General features: G+C 41.3%; 1 protein-coding gene across 2 annotated transcripts in view; it reads left to right on the top strand.

Moving 5' to 3' along the window:
• LOC144693385 (formin-like) overlaps nucleotides 1-18,895 on the top strand; it is a 337,591-nt gene that overhangs the window by 266,350 nt on the left and 52,346 nt on the right. For both annotated transcript variants that reach the window (XM_078563248.1, XM_078563249.1), the window contains one exon: nucleotides 10,383-10,532. In XM_078563248.1, the coding sequence (XP_078419374.1) occupies nucleotides 10,383-10,532 (150 nt within the window). The remainder of the gene's footprint in view (nucleotides 1-10,382; nucleotides 10,533-18,895) is intronic.

Below are 18,895 nucleotides of genomic sequence, written 5' to 3' on the forward strand. Positions count from 1 at the left end.
CTAACTGGCTTAAAAATACGCAGATGAATATATCTGCTAAATTTTAGACAGAGGAATGCTGTATTAAGGTGATAAATGTTCATCTGTTATAATCAACAACAATTTCTAGTTTTTATGTTTTTAAGAGTAGAAAGCCCATGAGAGGCCAAATGCAATATTTTGTCAAGATTATGATCTAGAGCATGTGGCTTAAATAGTTGATGATTTTTAGTGCTATTTTAGGGATGTCCTGTAGCATGCTATGTGCAGCAAAAACTATTGGCCTGATTTTCTGGAATGAGGCGTCTCACAGCATGCCACACTTGTTACAGTATATTTTTCCCCTCTTTGTTCTCACACTTCGAATACTGTGTGCAGTTTTGGTCTCCGTATTTAAGGAAGGATATAGTTGCATTGGGGGCGGTACAGCGAAGGTTCACTAGATCGGTCCCTGTGATGAGGGGGTTGTCCTATGATGAGAGGCTGAGTTATTTGGGCCTACTATCTCTGGAGTTTGGAATAATGTGGGTGGGAGGGCAGGCAATCTCATTGAATCATAAAGATTTCTGAAGGGGTCGGAAAGGATAAATGCTGAAAGATTGTCTCCGCTGGGCGGGGAATCTAAAACATGGGGGCACAGTCTCAGGAAAAGGGGCCGATCATTTAGGACTGAGATGAGGAGAAATTACTTCACTCAAAGGGTTGTGAATCTTTGGAATTCCCTATCCCTGGGGATTGTGGAAGTTTCATTGTTGAATATATTTAAGGCTGGGATAGGCAGATTTCTGATCTCTCAGGGAATCAAGGGATATGGGGAGCGGGCGGGAAAATGGAGTTGAAGCCCAGGATCAGCTATGATCGTACTGAATGGTAGAGCAGCTTTGACAGGCCGTATGTTCTACTCCAGCTCCTATTTCTTGTCTTCTCATGTTTATTCTTCAGCTGAAAAATATTTTATCCAGGAATGTGGGCTGGTGGCAGCATGGTTAGGGCAATGAGGTATCTGGGACATTGTTGAACAATGGGACCATTGGCTATCTCCTTAACCCATGAGATTTACAGATTGAGGAAGAAACAAAGGAATGATGAAGGAGGAGAGTGAATTAGAGACTATTCAGACATAGTAAGAGAAATAAAGTGAAGGAAAATAAAATTAGATTAAAAGAAAAAAAAAAGTGACAGGAAGGAAAAGTGAGAAAAAAATGTAAACTTAAAAAATGTAAATATCTTTCACTAGAAGCTATTACCTCTAGGAATCAGGCTCCACAGCTTAATGTATTCCCTTTGAGCCTGAGAGATTGATTGACATTACAGGAACATAAACCTTGTCATCAAGGAGGCACTCACGTTGTTAACTTTCTACGGTGAGTTAAATTGGCAATCAATGTGTACATGTAGTCATTTCATAAAACATACATGGTGGTTGAGGGTAAGCTGCTGTTTTGATGAGGCTATCACTGAAATGGCACAAACTGTTTATCAACTTGTAATTCTCGATTCACAGCATTTCTCTGCCTTGGCACAAGTTGATGGCTGATTTACAGATTGAGGGCAGAGGGTGCCATTATTTTAGCAGCAAAATGTGAGCCATTATTTTGACAGCAGAACACGGACCATTATTTTTTTCCCCAAATACAGAGCTAGAAAGAAGTTAAATCACAACTCTATTAATAGGATTGGATTGTGTTCAGTTGGAATTTTTGCCAATTTTTACATCATAATATCTAAAAATAAAAATTAGTCAACTAAAGTAACAAGATGGAGTGACAAATGGCTACAGAACTTGGATTTAAATATCTGGTTGGAAGCCAAGCGCTCAACCATATGATACACAAGGGCCACCCAGCAAAAAGACTTTTTTCTTTTAAATTGAGTTTGTTCCTCAGCTGCTAAAATATATCGGAACTTTTTACTGCAGATCTACTTCCACCTGCATAACATCCCCTGCCTTCTCCCCTACAACAAATTATCTTGTTCCAAAACCATCATCCAGACTGTGTTATCTCCAGACTAAACTATTTGAGTGCTCACCCAGCAGCTTGCTGCCTGCACTCTCTGTACACTTCAGTTCCTTCAGCACTCATCTGCCTGTATCCTATCCCATACCAAGACCCACTCCCCCATCATCCTGACCTACATTGGCAGTCCCTGCTTAAACCCTTCTTCCTGTCCACCTCTCTTTCCTCCTTTATCATCTGGGATCATATGAAATACACAAAAGACAGATGGAAAAAGACCCATTCCTCCACCAAAACTGAAAATCTTTTTTTAAGTACACCTTTTTGACCAAGCTTTTGGTCATTTCTCCCACTTTCCATCTTTGGCTCAAATCCTGTTTCTTTTATTACACCAATATGAAGCACCTTGTGACATTATTCTCGGGGAAAGACACTAAAAATATAAATGTTCTTGTCACTAAAATGACAATGGTTGCTGTAGTGGCGGAATGGACATTACTAACAAATCTACTTCCAGTGTGGTAGTATTTGGGCTTTTTCCTCCAATTCACTCCACTGGTGGCATTCATAATCTTTTTCATGACAATTTCTGAATCATATCTTCTCCATACCTTCCTTTAACCTGTTTCACTCATTATATCCTTTTGTCTGTTGATACCATGCTTAGAATATTCATGCTTCTGCCCCTCTTTCAGCCCTGGACCTGTGGGTAGCATTGAGTCACAAGGTTGTGAGTTCATGTTCTATTTTCGAGATCTGAGCACAATATACTCAACGACTGAGCATCCACAGCTCTCTGCTGGAGAGAATTCCAATGATTCACACCCTCGGATTGAAGACATTTCTTCTCATCTCAGTCCCAAATAACCATCCCTTTATTCTGAGACCATGTTCCCTAGTTCTAGCCTCTCTGGCTGAGGAAATAGCTTCTCACCATCTATTCTATCCTCTCAGAATCTTAAATGTTTCATTGATATCACCGCTCAGAGAGGAGAGCCCATTCTACTCAATCTCTACTTATAGGTCACCCTCCCATCCCAGGAATCATCTAATGAACTTTTGTTGTACCCCCCTCTAAGGCAAGTATATCCTTCCTTGGGCACTGAGAACAAAAGTGTACACAGTACTCCAGGTGTGGTCTCGCCAAAGCCCTGTACAATTACAACAAAACTTCCTTCCTCTTGCATTCCAAAGCCCTTGTAATAAAGACCAAAACGCTATTTGCCTTCCTTAGTGCCTGCTGTACCTGCATGTTAACTCAAATTCCTCTGAACCTCAATATTTAATAATTTCTCACCATTTGAAAAATAGTTTTTTTCTATTCTTCCAACAAAGTGAATAACTGCACATTTCCCTGGGTTACCCCCATCTGCCACCTTCTTGCCCATTCACTTAAACTCCCTATATCTCTTTGTAGGCTCTTTGCGTTATCCTCACAACTTTCTTTCCCACTTAGCTTTGTACCTCTGCAAACTTGGATACGTTACACTTTGTCCCTTCATTTAAGTCATTAATAAAATTAGCTAATACTGTAATAGCTGAGGCCCTAGCACTGATCCGTGCAGCATCCCACAGTCTGCCAACCTGAAAAAGACCCATTTATTTCTACTGTCTGTTTTCTGTCCGTTAACTAATTATTTATATATATATACCAATATATTACACCCAACCCAATAAGCTCTTACCTTGTGCAACAGCCTTTTATGTCGCACCTTATCGAATGTATTTTGAAAATCTAAATATACCGTATCCACTGATTCCCCTTTATCTACCCTGCCAGTTACAAATGATTATATAGGATGTATGGCAAAAAAACAGGTCATTTGGCTCAACCAGTGTTTATGGTCCACTCAAGCTTCATCCCATCTTTTCTCATCTAAATCTACCATCATAATCATTCATTCCCTTCCCCCTCATATGCTTGTCTAGTTTCCTCTTAAAAACAACTATCCTCTTCACCTCAACCACTCCCTGTGGTAGCGAGTTCCACATTCTCACCACATCCTCAAACAAACCCTAATAGGTTTGTCAAACACAATTTTCCTTTCCTAAAATCATGCTGCTTTCACCGAATCATATTATAATTTTCAAACTACCCTGTTACCACTTTCTTAATAATGGGGGGGTGGTACTTATTGGATGCAACAGGGGTCTCAGCTGACAACTGGAGAGCAAATGAAAGCCCTGCATCGCCTCTTTTAGGGAAGCCACTTATATGGCCAGCGGCAGGTCTTCCCCGGGATCAAAGACCCCAGGGTGGAAGTCCCAACTGCCAAGATATTCCAGCCAATCAGAGGCCAGCAGCTCGCAGTGCTCATCAGTGCCAAGGAGGTGTAGTGGCTACTGATAGCACTGCACTGGAGAGGCCTAAGATCAGCACTGGATCCCAGGCCAACAGGTAAGTGATGATGGGAAGGGCGTTGCAGGGAAAGGGAAGAGAAGGCATCAGCGAAAAGGGTGGGGGGGTGGCTCTCTGTGGGCCTCCCAATCCCGTATGCTGGACCCTCGATAAGGCACTGAATGTCTGACAATGAGGCCACCCCGCACCCCCCCCCACCACACCCCAGGAAGCCCAAAAGTAACACGCCACGGTTTTCTATTCAGGCTTCCCGCATGCTAACAACGCTGGATGAATATCAGCAGCAGCGGGATGAGGTCACCCACTTAGGACAGGAAAAACCCAGCACGTTACCACCCTTGCCAATCACTTTTTGCATGTGATTGTGAATGCATTGTGAAGAGATGTTGGGGAGGATTTCCCATCTTGCGGGCGGGCGGGCACGCGCCTGACCCAATCGGATATAAAACCACACGCGATGATGTCATCGCGCACTCACGCGATCGTTTGGTCGGCAGGCGCGCGAGAGTCAGCAGCGCGCCCGCCAACAATTGCTAGGCCATTATGGCCCTTCAACAGGTAATTCATTTATATTTTTCGCTGCCCGTCCGACTGTTGGGTTGGCGGGTGGCCCAATCGGCCAGGCAGTCTTCGGGTTTTTTATGAAACCTCATCCACGGGCGGGATGAGATTTCCAGGAGTAATTTTAAACATCATTTCAAACATGTCCTTCTTCATGTGACTGAGCCAGATGTGGGGACATGTTTCTCTCATTTTTAAAATGTTTATTTTTGTGTCCGCAATTCTTCTGCTCCCTGAGGCAGCTCTGTGCCCTCAGGGAGCTTTCAGTGCGCGGTCTCCCCCCCGGTGCATGCGCAGACTTCCGCGCTCGCTCCTCCCTCCCGCTCCCCACCCCAGCAGCGCTGAGCAGCTCCTCAGCACACCTTTCACGCTGGCTGCCCGTTAATTGGCCAGCCAGGGTGAAATCGCAATCGGGGGCCCAATCACGGGCGGCGGACTGTTTCACTGCTCCCGGGCCCATCTGCCACACCCGCCTGACGACCAGAAAATCCTGCCCATAACGTTTAGAATGGAAGGCAAGTTTCCAAATTGGCTTTGACATTAACCCTAGTCCTGAGGAGCATCAAGTTTATTCGGATGCAATTCAAAATTATGGAATTATACACATTTGTAGTGGCAAGAGGAAGCTAGATTTTTTTGACAAACATCGATTACTTTTGCCTCCGTAATGAGAGACAAAATTAGCCCTGGATTGCAGAACCTGCTTTGCACTGAGATTAAATATATTCCTGGAGAGTTCGTCGCAAGTCTTGCCGCTACGCTCCAGCCATTAGTCAGCCAACACATCCATCCTTGTGACATACTGCCTTCCTATGCCAATTGGAAAACTAAAATACTCATTACCCATATGGATGGTGCTTGACTGTCAGCCAACAGCCTTTTTTCCCATTTTCAGTATTTTTATTTCTCCTGGTAAAGGGAAATGTTCAAAAAAATGACAAAAACTTAAGACTTAAATTTCAAATAGGGATGAATTATTATTGGCTAAACAAGATTTTTTTCTGGTTGTATGGCAGTCAATATAAAAAGTGTTTAAGACAATGTAAAAAGACACAATAACAAACATAAAATAATATTATTAAAAGATTAAAACAAGGGTGTTGATTTGTGTAGAAGCCAGATAAAATAAAACCTGCAAAACCCTTTCTGTCAAATGACAAATTTGATCAAAATTCATGCTTATATTGCTTAGAAATGATTGGTGGCTCTCCAATGAGAAAGAAATGCCAATAAAATTAATTATTGAAAAGATTTAATTTGAAAATTGGTTTGAACATTAAACATTTACAATATTTCAAAGTTTCCAGTAGGATTTGGACCGGTCGTCTCACGCAAATCAAACTGTTAAAACCATTCTGCTGGTTACTAAGTTATCAAAGCAACTCTGTTCTTAGTTCTCTCCTTCAGGTTTTGATCTTAAACGAATTCTGATGTTGAGAGAAGACATTATTTCATTTTTTAAGTATGTGTGTTGTGGGTTGTAAAAAAAAATCTTTCATTTAAGCATCAGGGACTTGGAACTTAAACTTTCCTGTCAGAAGTATTCTCTTTAATATTCAAATTTGCCCACACCCAGCATTGTGGTGGCTGCATGCTTTTCATTATGTAACGCATGTACATTTCTAAGATGGAATATGCTTCACAAGCACTGCTGTTCAATGTGATATGCATGTTCTATTGCATGGAATACTTCCCTCAGACGTTTTTTCCTGCGTCTTGTTCCAAACCAACCACAGTTCATACTTTGAGGCACATTAATGCATTAATGTGATATTTCTGATTGGATTGTCGCACCCTTCCAGTCTTTAGAAAAATAGTGTTAAATCATGACATTTAGAAGATTTAAAGTATCCGAGGTAAAGCTCTTTAAGCTGTTCCCATACTGCTTAGATGATTGTCAGCTGGGAAATGCAGATCCAAAGCCCAAGATTAGGGTTGCCATCAATCTCCAGGACACTGTTGTGTGCAACTCTGGAGAAATATCATAGGGGCGTTTTTTAAAATTGTGTTTTTGTCATTTTTTTTAATGAACATTTCTCTTTACCAGAAGAAAATAAAAATGTTGAAAATGGGGAAAAAGGCTGTTTGGCTGACAGTCGGGCATCATCCACTTGAGTAATGAATCTTTTTGCTTTCCAATTGGCGTAGGAAGGAAGTACGTCACAAGGATGGACGTGCTGGCCGACTAATAGCTGGAACGTGGAGGCAAGATTTGTGATGAAATCTCCAGGGATATATTTAACCTCAGTTGGCAACCCTATCCAAGATAGGTGAACTGATTTCAAAGATGTTGGAATTATCTGTAAAGCATTGAAAGCACATTCTCAGAACAAACCCTGTGAGTGCAAACCTTTCACCTAGGCAGGGAAGCACCTGCACAGTTTCATCCTTAAAGGCTTTCCCGCCTGTCAGCTTCACAGAGAATTCCCCACCATGCTCTCGCTTTATTGACCCTGGTGAGTTTCACAACTTGGGAAACCCATGCACTGGCTGCTAAAGGCAAAATGCTAAGTCAGAATTAATTGCCTCTTTACATATTTAAATTAGGAACTCAACATCTGCACAGAGGTTTTCCTTATGCCTCCAACGCACCCCAATTAGAACTGGAAGTGAGCAGCATCATGTTGGGTTTCCGACACACCGGCATTTTTGTGGGGATTTAATCTCCCAGGCCTAAACTCAAATCCTTCCACTTGCCACAGAGGTGTAGAGCAAGTTGCCAGCAGTGGGATTCTCATTCCTTCTGGTCAGCGATGACTGCTTAGATAGAGGCTTCCATGGAATCACAGATAGCCTATAGTCTGCACTCCCACAGGTCATTGGGAAAGCTGAGGCATAGCCTGACAACAGGGTAACCAGATGATGAGACAGGATCATGTTGTCATCTCGCAGGTTGATAGCACATCTGAGTCCTCACCCCTACACCACCTAAACAAATGCCCCAGCCTGGTGTCAAACTGTACTGAACTGCTTGCAGTGTAGTTACATCCACCGTGCTGTTAGGAAGGGAGTTCCGGAATTTTGATCCAATGACAGTGAAGAAACGGCAATATAGTTCCAAGTCAGGATGGTCTGTGGCTTGGAGGTGGAATTTCAGGTGGTGATGTTCCCATGCATCTGTTGCCCTTCTTTCTAGGTGATCATGGCTTTGGAATGTGCTGTCAGGGGAGCCTTAGTGAGTTGCTGCAGTGCATCTTGTATTCAGGTTGTGGGGCACCTTTCCACATCAAGCATGGGGAAACACAAAGAGACAGGCCTCCATGTGCAACCACAGCCAGTAATGGGATTGAACCCACGTATTTGGCATAATTCTGCATGACAGTCCAACCGTCTAGCTGACTGACCTCCGCAGTCCACGAGTATATACAGTATTTGTAACAGGGCCGCCTATACGGAAGAATAAAATTTTAAATGTACACGAGGGGCGGGATTTTCCTGCTGTTGTCAGGGTGGAAAATCCCAGCCGAAGACCGATGACTTTTATGAAACTCATGGCAGATTTGATTGCTTCTGGAAATCATATGGCAGTAAATTGTTCAAAAATATCAGTTCTAAAGTTCGCTTTTTATTGTTTCCAAAACTATGGTTAGCTGTTGTCAGATTTGCCCCAGTCACTGTATGGTATAGGCCTAATGGGCCCTTCTTTTCATTTGTTTGAATGGCCCTTTCATTGACTATTTTTCCTTGAGCAGTTTTACACTTAATCAGTTGGATATTAACAGAAGTTCCAAAGGTGTGACACCCCCCCATGTGTGACATTTTCAGGGTGTAACCCCTCTGAGGCCACATTTCGAGGGGTGAATACAAGCTTTGTATGCCAAGAAACGAGACCTTCAATTAAGTAGGTAGCTTGACATCAGAGTAAAATTCAGTGCCAGGGACAAGTTGTTTTGCCCCTGTGATAAATTGAGGTGTAATTTTGTAATCCTAACTTGTAGTTACTCTTGCAGAAAGGAGTTTTGGGGGTGATCTATATTGTGGGAAGCTTTGGCCGTCTGGTTCCTTTCCTGAAGGTTTAAATTATCAGTCTATTCATCACCATTGTCACAAGCACTTTTCAATGTTGAAAGTGATAGGTAATAAAATAATGTGTTCTTTCATGTAATTTTATTTAAACTATTAAAACAACATGGTCACAATTGTTATTTAAAGAATTTTAAGTTGATTACACAAGTGACTAATTAATGATCTAATTAATACTCCCTGGTGTTTATATAGACATTTTTACTATAGGGAACTCTTTGAAACACTTTTTACTGCAAATTAAAGGTTCTTTTTCATAATTTTTTTTTGCATTTTTACTGCTATATAAACCAATCCTGATGGTTTCCATTAAAATGATGTAGATCTATGTGTAAATGTTTGATGTGTTATTCTCTTGAGGGACAGTAAAATAATCATTGTTCAGTTGCAGACTAATGTGAGCTCGAGGGACCGAGACTCATCCCAACTAGTGAAAATTAAGCCGCTTAAAATGTTTATCCTATCTTCAAGTAACTTTGCTGATTGAAGAAAGGTGTATGTTCTGCAGGATTCTAGTAATTGTTCTGGCCTAGTGCTAAATATTTACCTTAGAATTTAAATATTTCTCAAAGACAAAAGCCAAGAAGGTCCAACGTGAAATTATTAATAGCCTTCAAACTGCTGATATATCGAAATACATCGTACATTAATGGAACCAATTTGAGAAATGTTATTCCTAACAAATTTAGTGAATGTTTGCTATGTTGACGAGTGAAAGAGAAAACTATTTAAAGATAAAACCTGTGGCAGGAAACAGCAATGGTGAAGCTAGAAGAGACAAGAATGCATAAAGTAAATAAAACATAAATGTGCAAAGTAGCTATTTTGATCACATTGAATTAATTGTCTTTCTGTGGAGTACATGAATTGTATTTACTGTGGTTCTCAATGAAATTCCAACAAGAAAACAATTTAATGCATTATTTCATGTCATTATATTGAATCCGTGCCTGACGTTTATGTAGATATGTTGCTGAGATCAGTAACACAATATTGGATTTCATTGCATTTCAACTGAATGGCACCTTAGTTGTCAGAGAGAGCATGAGTTTAAACAGATACCAACTATTTGAAGTGCATGAATGAAAGGGAAAGTGTGCAGTTCAGATTTTATGTGTCTGTACTTGTTTATGTTATGTGCCTGGACTCCCTCACTTTTGCAGACTAATGTGGTCTTGATTTCTTACTTTGCTAAGTTTTTTTTTAATTTGTAAGTTGGGAGCATTTAAATAAGGGTATTGATAGCTCTGACCTTAATACTCAGATTTGTGCATGCATGTGGGCATGTTTATGTAACCATTCCAAATATCTCCTCCTGGAAAGACTGTAGGTGTTTGAAGGTTACCTTCTACTTGACAAGTGTTGCTGCCATGAATGTTGAAGCACAGGGAAGTCACAGTAATTACAGAGTATTAGCTACTGACTTTGGAACAAGCCCTCAGGGAAACTACAGCCACTAGCAGTTTTACGTGTTGACAGTTTTTTTTCCCCTTCCCTCCTAGCTTTGAAGATTCAATAAGGTTCTTTGGAGTGAAGCCAAAACCCGGGGAGAAAGAGATTACTACAAACTACGTATTCATGTTGTGGTTTGAGTTCTGTACTGATTTTAAGAATACTTGGAAACGTGAGAGTAAAAACATCTCCAAAGAAAGGTAAGAAGCGGGTGGAATAATCCATTGAAAATCTTTTCATTTCAGAATTATAACATTTTAATCTGAACATATTTATTGTACCACTATATGACACTCTTATTTACTTTATTTGGTTTTTTTTATTAACTTAGCTTAAAGAAGTTCAATCCCCCTGGGTATGTTGAAAAAGTTGCCAAAGTCTGTTATACCCACAAGGAAGATAAACACACATAATCTGATAAATTACACTTTCCCAACTCTTTTCAATTACCTGCTAATAAAGTGGAATGAGAGCTGTGCTAATTTGTAACAGATTGCTTCACTAGTGCATTTTTATGTTGAACCAGCCTAAATGAGCTGATATTACTGTCGCAGACAGTACCAACAAATAAAAGCAAATGCTTTTCCAGTTATTAAACTTCACTTGCATCAAAGAGAAACCCCCCAGACCTGGGCCACACTTAGCACAATGTCAAAGCCCCACACTGAATTTACGGCAGCACATCTGACCCCAGGTACCCTGCTGGGGACATCAAACTGCGTGACACTGCTCTCGCAACAGTCTTCTGATTTTATTGGTTTGAGAAAGAATAACCTTATCCCATATATGCTTTTAGGTAGGGTTTCATGAAGGAAGTTTTTATGTGAGGGCTTCATTACGACTCAAAGATTGGCATTTTCTCAGTTTTATGGCGAAATCGCTTTTTGCACGATTATACTCTTTGCTATGATTCAGCATTTCAATTTTCTATCAAAATGAATAGCGAATATTCAAAATAATAAAGTTGGGGCCTTTGTATAATTTGCTCTTTAGGTAACTATGTAGGAAAGTAGATGAGTATTTTGTAAAGCTTCAAGCTTTTTCTAATGGTAAAGTATTTGGTAAATTCTAATCGATTTAGCTTTGTGTGTTTAGACATTCATCTACACTTATAATTATGTAGTGGCTAACTAAAACACTGTTTATAAAGTTGTGAGAGTGTTCAAGAGAAAATGGTATGGAGGAAATTTTCACTGCATTGATACTCCGGGCAACTCAATACAACACCCTGAAATGTTATTTTATTAGCTCAGTGTAGGCAAGTAAAAACAAATCTTATTTTCTTTAAATTCTTTTATTGACTTATATATCTCAATTAGTGCATATTCAAGAAAAAACAGATGGATTTAAAATGTTTACTGTCTAATTTCATAGGCACTCTTGGGAAAAGTAAAAAAAGAAAAAAAAAGTAAGAGATAGTATAACACAACACAATACTGTTAACTCAGTAGGTTCAAAATTACTTCACCGCCAGGGTTTATTTATAGAGGTTATGGCAGAGCTACCTTGCAGTTTGTGATCATGCAAACTGCACTGGATGAAATGGGAAACAAAGTTTTCTTCTCAATTCTGTTCTGTAAGGATAATAAGAATCTTATGTTCAACTGTTACTTCAGGGTTAAAGGTGGAATTTATCAAAAAAACAGAAGGAATCCATTAGGAAATATAACTAAAAAATGGGAGTTCCTTGAAATGTTGTAAAATGGGACAGCAGAAAAAACATCCACATCTAGAATGTCTTGTAAAGTCATGACCCTTAGCGACACTGTTTTCCTAAGTGTGAAACCATTGATTTACCACCCAGTTTACTGGAAGTGGATCAGAATCAGATTAAATTAAATGGTGTCATTCTGCATTCTCTACTCAAGCAACTGCTCTCTGCAATCTAGTTCCATTGTTGCAAATGAATGTTATAAAATATAATAGGAACAAAGTTACTCAGACATATATATTCATTAGCACATTTATCCTCTAACATAGTTAAAAAGGTTGATCTTGTCTGTGTGATAGTGAAAACTGGTGATAGAGATGGAAAACCAGCTGCTGACTCACTATCACCCATCTTACCCTATTGCAGAATGTCAAGATCCACCATAATTAAAGAAAAATTAGCTCATCTTTAAGTTTCTAATATTGGATTTTTAATCTCCGCAAACTGGGACTAGCAACGTTTTGATCCAGTATTAGATGGCATTGGGCTTAGGGATATAGAGTCAATAATTTGACCGTGGCTCAGTTTCCCCCCCCCCAAGTACAATGTATTTAATCACTACAGATCACTAAAGATGCCTGTGCCTTTAAATCCTTTTAAGTTAGATCCACGCGAACTCTCTTTTCGAACATCTGTATATTCAGTTCCTATTTTGTCACGCAGAGAGGAACTGGAACTGTCGCTTTATTCACACAGGGAAGAACAATCTCACACAATCATGCTGAGAAAGACATTCACCCAGAAAGGGGCAGATTTGTTAGGGCAGGTTTTCCTGCCCGCTGTTCCTGAATGAGCACTGGATATTAGTAGTGGGCCCACAGCCTGCCCAGAAGCAAAGGCATTTGCAACCCTAGGCCAATACCCTAGTCCAGGAATATCCTCGGCATGGTCCCAAGGCAGCAACTGAAGGCCTTCAGCGTAGAGATTGGGATCTTCTGGCTACAGGTGAAGATCTGCAACCAGAATGTCTCAGTTAAATATTAAGATGTTTTTGAAAGAGCTGTAACTTGGAAAAAATACTTACAAGTCTTTGGCCTGCTGCCCGCCATGGGACTTGAGGGAGTATTCTGATTGACTGCAACCTAGCAGAAGGCCACCATCATATTTTCAGGGCATCCTCGTTCTGGGGCACTCAGAAAAAGTTGACATCAGATTTGCGTAGCAAGCGTAGGCTAAAGTTCACCTCTCCCATGGCCCAGAAAGTGCCAGAAATCCTGAAGGAACATAAAAGGGTTGGAGATCAGGCGACCTGGATCTCTGTCACTTTTTCCTGATCTTTATGTCTTTACCCCCCAAAAAAAATCAGCCCCATTATGTTCACACTGAGATGGACACATTCACAGAGAGAGACAGACAGGCTATCAGACAGACGGTCAGGCACTGTCACTTCAGAAGCAACCCAAAACACGGCAGTATCCATAGCGTTGAGTCATCAACCCATGTTCCATATGATTGTAGCTCCTGTTGGAAGCATGGGAGGTTAGAATTGCCCCTTATATGCACTCATAGACGAACTATCACAATATTTACTCATGAGCTCAAATTTAGCAAAGGACTATCGAATTGTGTTAAGCATTGCCCCGACATTCCAGTAGACAAATGCACAGTGTAACATTGAATAGCATGGACCAAGAAGGCAGCAAGGTTTGATCCCTGATCTGTCTTTCATAGCCAGTCTCAACTAAGATGCTGCAAATTGCCTGAGCATCCTGCATTTAGGAGTGGAAAATCAGTCAGGGTTTCACTCTCCTGATTGTTGCTGGCATATTAAGCTTTAATTGGCCATATTCCAGCATATGTGTCTGCTAACTGTACAGCAACCAATCGCTAATGGACTCACTGCTGACCTCAGCTGTGACACTTTCTGGATTTTCAGGCCCAAATGCAAGACAAGCAAGGAGGTGAATTTATACTTGATCCCCCTAATTTTGGTGTAAGAGCTGCAGAAACCCTGGAGAAACGGCATAAACACTGTTTATGGGCTGTCCTGCATTTCCAGGGCTCTCCTGCCCAAGTTACAATGGAAATTCAAGAGAATTCCCATCGAATTCTCCCTCATTAATCAGGTGGTATTTAAAAATAACTTTGTGTGATAAATAAATTGGGAGAGATGGGGTGAGAAGTACTGTATGATGAAAATATTATAGTTTTAAGGGGTGGTCCACTTGAAATGGTAAGTATTAAGATCAGAAGATCTGACTGAGTAGTGTTATTGATCCTGAAAGTAGATATCTTCATTAAACAATCATTGCTTCAATACCCTTTCATTTTAACTGTCTATAGAAATTCAGTTCATTTGACACTTCTCGATAGAGTATCTCTTGCCTTACAGTTGTCCGACAATATCTCAGAAATCATCATTCAAATGAACAAGATGTATTATAAAGATCTGGCTGTCAAGATTAATCATAACTCTTTGTAACAATTAGATTCTCAAACATCATAGTGACAGCAAGATTTCCTCCAAGGTGAAGAAGTGCAAATTTAATTTATTTTCGTTCACCATTTAGAATGGTTTTGCATTAATTACTTTCCATTGGCGATTACTTAGGATGTTTCAACCATCTGAAGACTAATCTGCAGATTCTTAGCAAACCTGTGTGTTCCAGTAAAGACATGTGCTCTTTCAATTCCATCTGTAAGGTCACAGAGTTATTGGAAATAAAAAGACCAAAAGAGTTGCACTAACAAAGATGGCATTCAGGTCCAAACAATTCCAAACTCCCTGGGATATTATACCGAAAATAATTTTAGTTGCTGTTGACTCAAGCTGAGCTAAATCACACAATTAAACTACAAGTGAAACAAGCAGCAGTAATGGATGAAACAAATGCCATGTAATAAGGATTGTCTTAAGGAGACTGCGATGAAAGGCAACCAGTCATTTCAGACATGAGAAAGTAGGCGTCTAGTGGCAGACCTTTCACTTGATTTTATAGAGTCTGAATGAAAAGCAGGCTGCCAAGGACCCTGATTACTTTCTCTCTGGGAAAGTATTTGAAATGTGAAAGGTGAATTGATTCATGTCTGTATTTTCCTGCACTTATGAAGGATTTTTACACAGTGGGAATATGTTAATTTAAAAAGGAAGCAGTGCTAAACTGATCTGTAGTACATGCACAGATGAAAACTTCAAGTTCCTACTGCGACCAAACAATTTGTCACTTTGTTTAATTTTACTATCCATTTTAAGGCCTTATTTGTTTTTTTTATTGTACATAGCTATAGTTTGGTAGGTACATACTCCAAAGTACTTGTTTTCGGTTTACTACAGATTGTTGAAATGTATTTTGGTAATAATGTGCATTGTGTATGAGGAATATTCAAAGCGATTAGCCAGAAGGGTGCACCAGTGATAATTCCTCAATCCTGCACACTCATCGGCAAGATGAGAGATATTGTAGGTCGGAGAATTCCAAACTTATGTCCAATTCGATTTCTGTGAACGTGGTTTCTCTACTGGGAACGCAAAATCTCAGAAACACCTTTCCCATTTAGCATGGTTCATTGAAATGTTATTTGTGTTTCTGAGGTAGTGATCATCCCCTCCGAGTAGAGAACTGTACTCAGCATAGATCAGAGAATCAGGGATTGCTGTTGTAGTTCTATCTCAAATCCAAGATGGACCTTCTCTAAAGGGTGCAGGATATTATAGAATCACCCTGCCTAGTACTGAGATTCACGCTAATGTTATCTGTTCTCTTGAGGGATGAATCCACCTTCGCTCCCTGGGTCTTGTATGAGGGCTTTAATTTTCTAATCCTGTGATTAGTCTTCTCCCTTCAAGTGCAGCTCCATTGCTAGGACTTTAGAATCACAGAATCATGCTTCTGACCTGTTCCTGCATCCCATTAGGAAATTGCAAAGGACTTGATGGACAATTGACCTTTATTTGTTCTATGCTTTCTTATATTCTTCGAATGAGCAGTGGTGGACTTCTCCCCTTTTTGGTTATTTCATTCTCAGATGGGGACACTGCTGGCAAGGCTAATATTTGTTGCCTACACTGGTGGTAGACCTCCTTCTTGAACCACTGCAGTCCCTGTGGTAAAGATGCTCCCATAATACTATTAGGGAAGGCGTTCCACGATTTTGACCCAGAAACAATGAAGGAACTACACTAAAAGCCCCAGTGTGTGGTTTGGAAGGGAACTTGGAGGCTCCCTTCTAGGCAGTAGAGATTGAATGTTTGGGAGGTGCTGTTGTGAAGCCTTGGCAAACTGCTGCAATGCATCGTGAGGTAGACACTGTTACCATGGTACGCTAGTTGTAGAAAGGTAGGACACATAAGCAATGCATAGTCTGTCAGTCAAGTGGAAGGTTTCTCCCTGGATAGAGTCAAGCTTCTTGAGAAATGATACAGCTGCACCCATCAGGGGAAAATGGAGAGTTTTCCATCATAATTCCTGATTTGTGCCTTATTGGTGCTAGATAGGCTTGGGCAAGTCAGTATATCACCAGATACTCAACATCTGACCCACTCTAGTACCCACAGTATTTATCTAGCTGATTCAGTTGACTTTCTAGTCAACAGTGAACCCAAAAATGATGATGGTGGGGAACTCAGCAATGGTAATGCCACTGAAGGTCAAAGAGTGTTGGTTAGGCCGTCTCTTGGAGATAGACATTGCCTGGCACTTTTGTGTTACAAATGTTCATTGCCATTTATCGTATCCAGCCTGGATGTTGTCCGCGTCTTGCTGCGTACAGGAGTGGAATTCTAAATTACATGAGAAATTAAAAATGGAGCTGAACACTGAAATCATCGGTGGACATCCCACTTCTGATCTTATGATAGAAGGGATGGTCATTGATGAATCAGCCAAAGATAAGTTGGACCTAGGATGCTCCTTGAGGAATGACTGCAGTGATGTTTTGGAGCTGGGATGAATGGCCTCCAAGACCCACAACCAACATCCTTTGTGCCAGATGTGACTCCATCCCCTGACCACAGTACAGTGATAGTGCACCATGACACAATGAAGCGTGCCCTCAATATGAAGATATGACTTGCGCTGTATGATGGTCACTCCTCGCAATACTGTCATGAATAGAGCTTCTATCGCAGGTAAATTTGTGAGACCAAAGTCAAGTAACTTATTTCCTTGTGTTGGTTCCCTACCACCTGTCACAAACCCAGCTATCTCCTTTGGGATTTGGCCAGCTTGGTTAGTGCTGGGGCACTCTTACTGATGTCCTCCACCCAGAGTGCATTCCATTCCCTTGTGACCTTCAGCACGTCCACTAAGAGATAATCGATGTAGGTGGGGGAGCGCTGATTCTGCTGAAGGAGGCCGGCTGATGTGAATCAACAGAAGGTTCAACTATCTGGTTTCCTTTTGACAGCATCAAAGCTATTTGCCTCAATCACTTCCTGTTGTAGCAAGTTCTACATCCTAATCACTCTCTTTGAGTTAAAAAATCTCCTTATTCCCCTGTTGGATTTATCAATACCTACCTTATACTTCTGTCCCTTGGCTTTGGATTCTTCCACACACACAAACATTGGACTAAGTTTTCCCAGCCCCAGGGAAACAGAGTTAGAGAGAGTTGGCGGGGGGTAGGGCCCAGAAACTAGGGAGGGCCATATAGGGATGGCTTCCCATCGCATTCCCACTTCTGGGGCTACTCCCAGGGCAACATGAAACCAGGGCCAGCTGCCCACTTCACGGAGGTGGGCAGCCAGTGAATGCAACTAAGGCCCCACTTAGAGGCCATTTTGCGATGGTGGCAGTATCTTCCCACTGGCAAATTGGATGCCTGCCAAGTGCAGAGGCCACCAGCACATTGGAGGCAGCCTCCCAGTGGCAGACCAGGTGGCCGCTAGGCCCCAGGCCCCGACGATGGGGCCATGGGAATCAAAGGTTGCAACCACGTCTGTCACTGCTTCAGGACAGGAATTTCCCTTCCACACCAATGGCCCTTCCGACTTCAGGGTCTTAATTTTCATCCACATTTCAAAGCATCAGTGGCATTACCCACATTGCTGTCATTCCACTGAAGAGAAAGGGGTGTTGGTAAACATAGACTTAGTACCCAGCAATTCCAGTTTATTTAAGATGTGTCGGTCTAATCATTGACTTCTCTGTAGGCAACCAAGGATGCCTCCATGTTGAGGTGTCCTCACATCCACCTGCTTGCCTCAGCAGCGCCCACCTCTCGCTGTGTTCCCCCTGGTTGAGCCTCCCACTTCCCTGGTCCACCATCCTTAATTGGACAGGGCTTCCAGAGACAGCTCCTTAATTGACCGCCTCCGAGACGATGGTGACCAATGTCCTACCATGGCCACTGCAGCTTCCAAATCCAGAATTGAGGCCAGGATCGCAACCTAGTCAGGAAAGTCCAGCACATTCTCTCCCTATCTGTCCACCCTAGTCATGATTTTTAAAGACCTTTATCATGTGTCCTGTAACTCTTGTCTTCTCTAAAGATAAAAGCCCCAACCTGTTCAATCACTCTCAATTGGTGTAATCTCTCCATTCTGGTGCCACCCTTGTAAATCCTTTTGCACTTTCTCCACTACTTCTGTGTCTTTTCTATAGTGCGGAGACCAGAGCCATGCATCATACTCAGTAAATGTGCCCTGGACCCTAAACAAGTTTAGCATCATTTTGCTACTTTTTAATTTTTAGCCCCTAGAAACAGGCCTGTCAGTCAAACGGAAAAGACATTAACCCGGCTTTCATTTGAACTGATATGACAGGCGGCACTGCCCTCTGATCCACCCCCAAACCAGTAGGTGGATGGGAGCCGAAAAATTGGCAGCCCACCTGCCGTTTTTGAATAAATAATTAATAGGCAAATTGAGTTTGTTACCAAGCCAATTGACCCAAATATTATGCTGCCAATGTC

This window comes from Cetorhinus maximus, chromosome 18 (assembly GCF_964194155.1).
Source record: "Cetorhinus maximus chromosome 18, sCetMax3.hap1.1, whole genome shotgun sequence".
Classification (NCBI taxonomy): domain Eukaryota; kingdom Metazoa; phylum Chordata; class Chondrichthyes; order Lamniformes; family Cetorhinidae; genus Cetorhinus; species Cetorhinus maximus.